Source organism: Tachysurus vachellii, chromosome 4 (genome assembly GCF_030014155.1).
Source record: "Tachysurus vachellii isolate PV-2020 chromosome 4, HZAU_Pvac_v1, whole genome shotgun sequence".
Lineage (NCBI taxonomy): Eukaryota > Metazoa > Chordata > Actinopteri > Siluriformes > Bagridae > Tachysurus > Tachysurus vachellii.
In genome coordinates this window covers 18,654,283-18,664,811 of record NC_083463.1, presented here as the reverse complement: position 1 = coordinate 18,664,811, position 10,529 = coordinate 18,654,283, and the positions used below count along the sequence as shown (strand labels likewise).

At 40.9% G+C, this 10,529-nt stretch overlaps 1 protein-coding gene across 1 annotated transcript in view; it reads right to left on the bottom strand.

Annotated features, from left to right (window-relative positions):
* Positions 1–760: 760 nt before the first annotated feature.
* The window catches only part of gli1 (GLI family zinc finger 1), a 37,364-nt gene continuing 27,595 nt past the window's right edge, over positions 761–10,529 (bottom strand). The window contains exons 4-14 of the mRNA XM_060868168.1: positions 8,348–8,544; positions 7,905–8,006; positions 7,336–7,534; positions 7,007–7,166; positions 6,808–6,915; positions 6,303–6,440; positions 6,012–6,161; positions 5,762–5,926; positions 5,388–5,630; positions 4,985–5,297; positions 761–4,840 (exon numbers count right to left, since the gene is read on the bottom strand). Of these exons, the coding sequence (XP_060724151.1) occupies positions 2,316–4,840; positions 4,985–5,297; positions 5,388–5,630; positions 5,762–5,926; positions 6,012–6,161; positions 6,303–6,440; positions 6,808–6,915; positions 7,007–7,166; positions 7,336–7,534; positions 7,905–8,006; positions 8,348–8,544 (4,300 nt within the window). The 3' untranslated portion in view covers positions 761–2,315. The remainder of the gene's footprint in view (positions 4,841–4,984; positions 5,298–5,387; positions 5,631–5,761; positions 5,927–6,011; positions 6,162–6,302; positions 6,441–6,807; positions 6,916–7,006; positions 7,167–7,335; positions 7,535–7,904; positions 8,007–8,347; positions 8,545–10,529) is intronic.

Sequence of the window (10,529 nt, the reverse complement as noted above, 5' to 3'; positions counted from 1 at the left end):
AGCAGTGAAATGCAAAAAAACGTGCAGAAAAGGGTCAAGAATGTAACATCATGTTCATTTGGCGGTTTGGATATTTCAGAAGTTTCACAGGCAACAGTTTCAAAAGGTTACACCTTACAGTGTGAAAAAAAAGAGTGATAATTTCTATACTGGTTGATGCTGAGAGAAAGACTATGGTAACTCAGATAACCACTCTTTACAACCTTGGTGTAAAAAATAAACTTGTCAAAACATGAGGCAGATGGACTACAAAAGCAGAAAACCACATCCTGCAACAGAAACTAAGCACATGTTATTTGAAAACTGGAAAGGAACATTAATTAACCATAATTCTGATCTAGATAAAATGGTTAGTGAAGATGAACAAATCATTTTTGACATTTATTATGCAATTTAAGACATGCCTATGTGACCATAATAGCTTTGTTTGAAATATTCTGATTGAATGTCAGTTGCTATAGTTCAGTATGCCATAGTTATCCTAGCTGTATTTTTGAATATTGAACCACGCTTCCCCTTTTTAACTCTGATCTTCTGTCGCCCAGAGAATCATTAATCGGAGCACATCTATGATCCATTTCTTGATTTTTCTGAAATGTTCATACACTTAAGTCTTATTTTAAGATAATTTTAGATTTAAATTTAAATCTCTCACTCACTCACTCATCTTCTACCGCTTATCCGAACTACCTCGGGTAAATTTAAATCTAAATTTTTTAAAGTAAAACAGACAATGTAATGAAATTATAAACAGAATATGTTCCATCACAGGCCTCCATCACAGGCCATGTTTATTAATAAACAGTATATAGTACCTTTACTTTGTATCAAAATGTAGAAAATGGTACGAAAAAAATATATCACATGATTTCCTGTATATAGATGTAATAACTGCTAATAGCATGAATTTGCAATGCTACATTAAATTCTCTTTTGCCAGCAAAAATAAAAAGAAAAAAAAACTGACATATGACAGAAAAACACACAGAGAGATGTAAAGTCCACAAAACTATTTTTGTTCTTAAAAAAAGAATGTTAGAAAAATTACATTCTATATCGCACCACTATAGAGGCATGGCAACATGACTTTAGTAACATTGATATTGAAGGGTGCACATGCACTCTTCCCAGTGCTAATCATCTTTGGTATGTCATGAACAGCTGTAGTGAAGCACAGGGATATGCTTGTTTTCAATACTTAAATGAGTCCTTCACACCATTGTGAGGCATTGCATGAATGTGCTGAAACAAAAGACATTAGGTCCTTTATTTTGTCATATCATATACTATACTATACTAAGACCCAAAACAGAAAAATTCAGCTCAGTGCTGTTGTCAGTGCAATATTATGTTTACATGATGTGATGAAATTTAAGGCCTGAAAATACTACAAATATACAAATGTCTATTAGGTGACTGGTCTGTTTGTTCTTTTAGAAATAATAGTTTCAAATTGAAAACAATTTTGTAGTCAGACCAAATCGGATTAGTGCATCCAGGACTTTTTTAAGGAGGGTACCATTTAAAATTGATAATCAGTGCCACTTGACTAAAGATACCTGTCTGAACATGAATAAACAGGATAGTTCATTTAAATCAAATGGATTCCACTGGCTTCGATCATAGGTATTCTATTTCGCGACATTCACTTGAATAAGAATAATAATCAAAAATAACTACTGATAAGGCTTTGAATACTGCACTGCACATATACACTATGACTGGTCATTATGGGTTTGTACTCTGACCTGCCTGCCTGTTACTCACTAAAATGATACCTTTAATGCACATGTAGAGTCATTTGCCACCATAGGCGAAGGCACTTTAGATGTGTGCTACCATTTATTATAACTGCACTTTTCTAGTATATCAGAAAGGAAATGTGCACTCTCTAAATAGTCCTATTCTTCAAGAGTTTTCAAATACAGAAGACAGTTGTTTTTCTCCGATTATTTTCTCAATTTAAACTCCATTGCTAAAATAAAGGTAAACTGTATTTACATTAAACAAAGTGTTTTATTACTAACCCTCCCAGCATGGCACCTGAAATACCATTTTAATCTGGATAATGAAACCCGAGGCAATGTTTACTAAACAAATAAAAACAAACAAATGAAAATAGAGAAGCAGGATCACCTCTCTATAGAACCTGGTCTGTCTAGTAAGAGTGTAGGACGCTCCACAGCAACCACTATTTCACTATTTTAATGCATTTATCAGGAGTCTAATTAGTCCACTGGATGCTGATATAACCAAAATGATTATTGGTTATGAGTCTATATCTTACAACTCTCTGAAACATGTAAAGCTGTTCTTTAAGTCAATGTGTTCAAATACTTGTTCTCCCCAGCAAGGGATGTCAGCATGGAGGTCATATCTCCAATGGCCATGTTAGATAGATTGGAGGGAAGTGTTATGGAGTTTTGTGGAGTAGTAAGACGGGAGGAGGACTGGGAGGATGAATGATGGCCCAGAACTGGATTTACTGGGCTGTAAGAAGAAGGATCTGGATCCTCAATGATAGAAGCAAAGTCAATCTGAGCATTCTCCAAGTCCAGGTTATCAAGCGTATTTGACATAGATGTTGACTGAGGATATGCCACTGAAGCAGCCTTTGTTGAGGGCTCTATTCCCACAAGTTGTTGCTGGGTTCGGCATGATCCATCATGGGGTTCCAGTGACTTATCCATATTGTGGTGCATGTGGATCTGTCCTAAGTAATAGAAATTATCAGAGTGTTGCTGCTGTGCATGTACAGGTGGTAACCTGACATTTCTCCTGGGACTAGCAGTCGAAAGTGCAGGACTTAAGTTGGGTGGGCTGCTTAGGTATGCTCCGTTTGCCTGCTGGGAAAGACTGTTCTGGCGACTCAGAGTCTTTCGACCCGGAGGTGGACGTGGCACCATATCATGGCTGTAAGAGGAATCCTGCATGCCAGTCAACTGTTCCTTGACCGGCACTGAGCTGGATGTTTGACCTGAGGGACTCATAACATTCTGATTTGAGTATCCCTGGTAATTGTTATGGTAGATGTTTTGATTAATTTGCTGATCCTGAGGGCTATGCTGCATGATTGCAGGCTGTTCTCCCATCTCCATGCTTTCTGGTTTCTGAGGGAGACTACTATTTGCTGTTTGTTGCTCTTGCTGCTGCTCCCAAAGGAGTGCCTGTTGTGATTGCACATAGTTTCGTACCATCATCTCCTTCACCTGCAGCATTGGAGTCTGGGATCTCAGGTCCTCAGCCAATACAGAACCAGCACAGCCAAGACTCAAGCTTCCCCCATGGAGGAATGATCCAGCCTGGCTTTGCTGTTGATGATCAGTTTGGTTCTTAATCTGTCCATGAACAAAGTCACAGCTGGTGGTTAAAGATTTGCTGATTAAACCATGCTCTTTTGTTTGTGGGGGGTACCCTTGCTGACATACTTCCATAGTGCTAGCCTGGCGATGCTGCTGAGCCTTGGCATTTTGGCAGGCATTGGAACCACCCATTGGTGGATGGAATTGCTCTGGTTTGATAGTGACCCTCTGATGGTTAGGATCAGTGTTAGAACTATACAGACCTTGAGCATACTGTTGTCCCTGCATTCCTGTATCTTGAAACTGCATAGCTGTTTGCATACCCACGTGAGGACTGTGGAGCTGGCCATTTTGTCCCCAGGGCCCTGTTCCTTCACTAGTCTGCCCAAGGCCAGGGTAGTGTGGCCCAGAGGGACTGAGCTGACAGGTGCTCATACTGTACTCAGCTTGCTGTAGTAGAGTGTTTGAAATCTCATTCTGAACCATAGTTTCCCCAACACCTATACGCCCACGTTGACCTTGGTACTGCCTCTGCATTTGTGACTGGTAGGAAGGTTCCAAGCATCCCATGCCTTCATTTCCAGGAGAAAGCTGGTCACCAGTATGAGGATGGGACTGTGATTGCTGGTAGCCCATGTAGGCCCTGTCTGTACCTTGTACCTGCATTATACTTCCATTATCCCGGCCATCTGCTGTATTTCTCTGAGGTTCCATTGCCATGGCCTCCAACATCACATTCTCAGTAATACTTGGTGGTCTTGGTGAATACATGTGTCTAGTATTGTTGGCATCAGACCCACAATGCTGCAAGGCATTACGACGACCCATCAATGTCATGTTACTCAAGCTGTTAAACCGCTGCACTTTGGGTAGGCCTTGGGGATCAGCTCCAGAGCGCACAGGATCACTGGCACGCCGCATGTTGTTGCCAGGAGCCTGGTGTGGGTAAATGACCCCTGTTCCATACTCGGTGTTGGCACTGTGTCTCCTGGTGCCCACTTGGTGTAGGAATGGTGGGAGTGGCTGACCGTCATACTCACTCAAGAAACCACTACGTCTACTGGTGGCACCAGGCGGTTCCATATTCGGTAAAGGTGTTGGTGGTGGTCCACCAGTTGCTGCTGCGTATTTAGCTTTTAAACTATATTGTTCTGCAGGAGTAAGACTCGGTAGACCTGGCAATCCACTGGTGCTCTGGCACAAACCAGTTCTGTGGCTGGACTCGGGTGATAATGGGTCCCCACCAACATCACTTCCAATGACAGATTGGCAATGCCCACCTGTGCCCAGCTGAGATACTTCACTTGAGCGTCGACTAGATAGGTAGGGGGAAACTACAGAAGAACGGCGGCTCACAGTGTAGGCGGAACTTAAACTACTGGTACCACTTCCACGGCGATCACTAGGTGGGCAAGGCATAACCATTCTGCCAATTCCACCCATACCACCTCCACCCAGGTCTGGGGTAGAGAGCTCCATCACACGACGATTAGAAAGCAAAGGGGAGGGGCCACACATGCCAATCATCTCACCTGATGCTAAGGAGAAAAAGAAAAATTTTGTTGTGTAAGTGTGCTACTAAAATCCTTAACTGGAATATTCCGAAGGAAATTCCAGTCAAGAAATATATTTATTATGAATTATTTAATTTAACCAGATGTTTACGTCTTTGATTTTCATACCTGAAAGTGCTGGTAGTTTATTTAATGTACCCCGACTTGGTGGGGTCTGCCTGCGGATCTGCTTTAGTTTATCAATCTTCAAGTTCTCCAGCCTCTTCAGAGCCTGTGCGGACATACCCATACCCCCAGAAATGACTCCTCCATTAGACTCAGCCACACCGGAGCCCCCTCCCTCTTCCACTGCTGTCAGGTCTTCCAGACTACCTGCTGCATTCAGGTTCATCTCCACACCACTGTCATTGTTGTTTGCACTCCCTAATGGAGAACGTTCACTACTGCATGATGACTGGCCTCCAGGGCTTGGCTGAGACTTCTAATGTATCCACAGCAGACAGAAAGAGATCCTTCATAATAGAGCAAAAACAACATTCTCATATAATTTTAAAGTATTTTAAAGTCTCACTTGTGTATTTTCAGGAGCCAGAAGTTTGCAGTCCTCTCTGGTCCTTTCCTCTTTTTCTACCATCAGCTCTGAACTTTGACCTGCAGAGGTCAGAGCAGAACCTGGTGGTCGAGGTCCAGTGTCACCACGGTGTTTTTTAGTGATGTGTGCCTCTGGTCCATGAACTGTTTTTACATGCTTGCGCAGGGAGCTTGGGTCTGTGTAACGCTTTGTACATCCAGGGATCTTGCACACATAGGGTTTCTAAGAATAAGAAACAGGTTGCATGTATTTATTTATGTATTTTTGTATTTATGAATAGATAGTGTAAAATAGATTTCACTGCCAATATGTCTGATATAATGTGCCGTGCTTTTTTTTTCTTTGGTGTTTACCTCATTCGAGTGTGTTCTGTTCTGGTGCTTTGCGCGATCTGAGGCATTAGAGAAGGCCTTGTTACATCCCTCATGCTCACATACATATGGTTTCTCACCAGTGTGTGAGCGCAGGTGCGTTTTCAGGTTCTCCAGACGAGAGTATGCTTTGTTGCATCCCTCAAACTAAGGCACACAATAATATATGGTCAAAGATAAAGATGTGTTGGTTTGTAGAGAATGTATATTACCAGATCACGCAGATACTCACAGTGCACTTGTGAGGTTTCTCGCCAGTGTGTCTACGCATATGCACCACCAGCATATATTGAGCCTTAAATGGTCTCTGCTCACGGGAGCAGTCCTTCCAGTGGCACACAAATTCTTTCTTCTCACCATGAATATGCTCGTTATTGATGTGCTGTAGTGAAATACAATTAAATTAATTAGACAACAAGCATGAAATAAAAAGACAAAATAGATGGAAATGACACGAATAACTACACAAAACCTCAGACACACACAATCTCTCTTCTGCACACAATAATTTTATCTGTCTTACATGCACAAGTTGTTCCTGGGTGTCAAACTCCTTGCTGCAGCTCTCCCAGTGGCAGTTGGTCTCATAGATGGCCTCAGGCTCTGGTTTCTCCTCTTTGTCTAAATCATCTCTGCCTTCCAGAAGCCCAAGAAGAGGATCCTACCAGAAATACATAGATTACAAACTCAGGCAAAAAATGAGTATGTTGTTTACTATCCATGTCATCCACAGTACTTCATCACACACTATAAAGGCACATACTGCAGCTTTTTTGTGGAATATAGAATCTAAAGGTACAATCTAAAGATTCTTTTACTTATTCAGCATTTAGTCTGAATCAAACCGTGGTGTGTTCTTCTTCTTTGATGAGATTCCTTTGGACAGGTGAAAACATAGCAACTGCACTCAAGTGCAGACCAAAACAAGCCCACCTGAACAGTCTAACAGTTGACAAACAGTTACCAGCCTGCAAAACTCTGCAGAAATAAATATTATCTGTGCATTTTGAGTAGTTACACTGTAGTACCTGAGTTCCAGTGGAAGATGGACTGGCCACATCTCCTTCTGAATGCTCTTCTAAACTCTTCACATTAATGCCATCCATGACACTACCTATGATGGGTTCTGTTTTCAGCTAGACACACACATATATACACCATTAAGGGTCAACTCCCAAGTCTATCCAAGATGCGGTAAATATTGAGAAAGCACATGATCTCATTTACATGTCCATGTTTTGGAGGTGCATGCAGACGGGGATTGTGAGGAGGCAGACGAGTTGGGGGTCCATGGCAGGGAGCTGGGGTGTGTCCAAGTGGAGGTCCATACATGTTCCCTTGAGGCCTGGACTGGTAGTTTGCTGAGCTTGAGTAACACATTGATGGACTACATAGGAAAGAAATGTTTGTTTACTCAGCAAAATGCAGATGTTCTCTTATGTAGCAGAAGTTAAAATGCTTTCAGTATTCCTGCCTGGCTTTCTGAGTTGTGACCAGTTACTATGTCAAATATTACGCACATCTTTGACCCTGAAATTATATAACATGGCATTTACCTCAAAGCTCCCACAGATAGATGTCCATAGGAACTAGCAGCATTTTGCCCACAGCGAGAGTTAACAAATGCCACCAGAGAGTTTGGAGATGTGCGAATGACTGTCTGCAAGTCTACACTTGTATCAGACAGAGGAGAGATGGACAGTGCTCGCTTCTTGCTCAACTTCAGTATGGAACGAGGGGTGGAGAAACGAGAACCTGATGAACAAGCAAAAGGATTCCTTACTGGTTTCCCATTAGCATTTCCTTGAACTAAGAACTATAGGTTTATGAATTTGTGGTCATTGATGTTGTGCTATGATGTCTTTATTTTTTTCATATTCATATTTGTCATTTTGTCATTCACCTTTTAATTGAAATGTTAGTTTTACTAGTCTCTATATTTTCCTCTTCCCCTCAAGTTCTTCCCCACTGTAAACAATGAATTGTTCTCTACAGTTAATTTCCTCCTTAAATTAAAATTGAATTAAGTAACATAAAATTTAAAACATATTTCATCTAATAGGTTTCACAAGATTCATCAAATAGGTTTCATGTTATTGAATAACCAGTGCGAGTGCAGTCTCACCATCTCCTGAACCGTAGTGTTCTGGGCCTGATTGGTTGTGATGAAAGCCATGATGCACTGACATTGTGTTACTCTGGTTACAGTAGGGAGTACCATTACCTCCTAAAAACACACAGAATTTACACAGAGTTACAGATTAGAAAAGAGCTTGATGCAGAAACAGTATTTGAATAATGTCAACTAAAGAATTCCTCCTAACACATAAAGACTGAAAGATCCTAGCATGGAGCACCTAGTTACTGCCCTCTTTACACCTGCCTGGTTAAACCAGTTTCTCCAAAGAGTCTGCAATCGTAGACTCTGCAATCGTATTGGTTGCGTGTTGGCCAAGGTTTTTTTTTTTAATTAAATTTCGTGCTTGGGAGAGTTCAATCTTACTATTTAAAAATAAACCTTTAGAGCCCTTTTAACTATGAATTTTAAGTATTTGATAGAGCACATACCCTCAGGTGGGGGCATGCCACGGTGTCCCATCATGCCATGTGGTGGGGGTCCTTGCGGAGGTCGCATGTAAGGATCCATGCAGGTTCCAGGGTTGAAGGATGGGTTATACATTGCTCTGCTTTGTGGAGGTTGACCACAAGGAGCCCCACACACAGGAGACACCTCACTGTAGGGTGATTTAATTGATGGCGCCAGACTACAAACACACGTTTTAGGGAACACAATCAAGTCATTTCAATTACAGAAAAAAAATTTGGGGTACATCTTTTTGGTTATTATATCTGACAATTATTATTTTTAATATCACACTCAACTAATATTAAAGTATCAATGTTGAGAACAGTGATGAGACTGACTGCATTTACATTGTGAGCCTTGCTGCTCACTTTTTGCCACAGCTGTTGACATAAACAGTGAGGTCCAAAAATCCTGGAAATCCTTATTGTTTCAAATTAAACTAAACAGATGATTTTACAATTTTAAAATACTTGATAGATTAACTATGATAAATGCTTTACACAAAAGGTCCGATTTTCCTCATGTTCAGATGACACTTCAGTAGACTTTATCTAAAATGGATCATAGTGATTGTGCACACTGCTCATTAAAGCAAAAAGCAGGATAAACCAAATACTAAGAAACTTTGAAATTCATATAAATATTTCAGAAATTCTACCTTGTCAAAGTTGTCAAAATTAAAAGCTGTAATTAGAACTGCACAAATTTGAAAAGCATGGAAACTTGAAGCATTTTGATTATTTGTCTTAAGATTGTGGACCAAACATCATTTTTAATAGTTGTATTACACAGAAATAATATACTGTTATAATAATAATAATAATATACTGTTATATAGCAATATTAACACGTATTGACTTAGAGTATAGCACAATCAATAACTTCAGAATTAACAGAAAAACTGGATGTAAGAGTTTAGACATGATGATTAGATATCAGATGTGGTAGCACTGATGGCTCAAGCAGTTAAATCTCCAGGTTGTTGATTGGATTTTTGGGGTTCAAGCAGCCACTGATGGGCCCTTGAGCAAGGCTCTTAACCCTCTCTGAACTGTGCTCTGACCCCAATGTCCAAAGGTGAATTTCACTGTGCTGCACTGTATATGTGACAAAATAAAGTCTTCTAACTTATTAGAGGTGTGATTTAGAACCTCATTTAAATGTGGTCCATATAAAACGTGAAAAAAAATGTAGCCTATGTTGCGATGTACGTTCTGACCACTGGGTGGCGTGCAGTAACTGTATTTTGAGAGCTAAAGTGACAGCCAGGAAATTTCCACATTCCTCTAATGCTCTGTCTAATACACACATAATCACTTCTATTCTGTGTTACATTATTTGTTTGGTGTTTCCATTGATGTGAGTTTCACTGTAATGCTTTGTCTAACCGTAACCCTGACTTTTATGAACAAAACCTTAGTTTGCAAACAAAGCAGTAGCTTGACTACAAAATAGCTTTTCTACAAACGGACCATGTATTCCTCGTATAGTCCACATGAAGACTTAAATAATACATAAACACACACACACACACACACACACACACACACACACACACACACACACACACACACGCACGTCATTCCTCCATTTCTTTACTCTACACCACGTTCACTTCAACACCCAGTCGCTGTAATTCTTTCAGAACATCATGTGTATTCCACAGTGCCTAATCTCCTTGCACTAATCCACCAAGTCCCCTTCCCCCAATTCTGCCTCCCTTTATGTGTTCTTTATTTTTTGGGTATTTTTTTCTGAAGCTCCCTTCTTTTCATGCACTCTTTCTTTCGTCCCCTCTTTCCTCATCGCTAACCCTGTTCTCCCTGGTGAACATTCTTTCTCTCTCTCTTTTTCCCCTTAGTCTTTGACAGCTGCTTATTACTGACTGGTCAGGGAGCTGCTACTCTCCGCATGACTGACCAAACACCACTCAGGTTACCCCAGAGAAAGAGCGAGAGCCCAATGCTGGCTCAACCTGGGTGGCATTCTGCAGGAGGAGGGTGGAGATGGGGAGTAGAGGAGGAGCTAGCAAACCTTCTTTACAACAACATCAGGGCACACAGAAAAAAAGAGACAGAATGTTTGGCTGCTACTGTAACTCCAGTCTCCCCAGGGTGTTTGAGTTAGGTACACCACTGTTTTAGTAGGGATGCCCTTAACCTG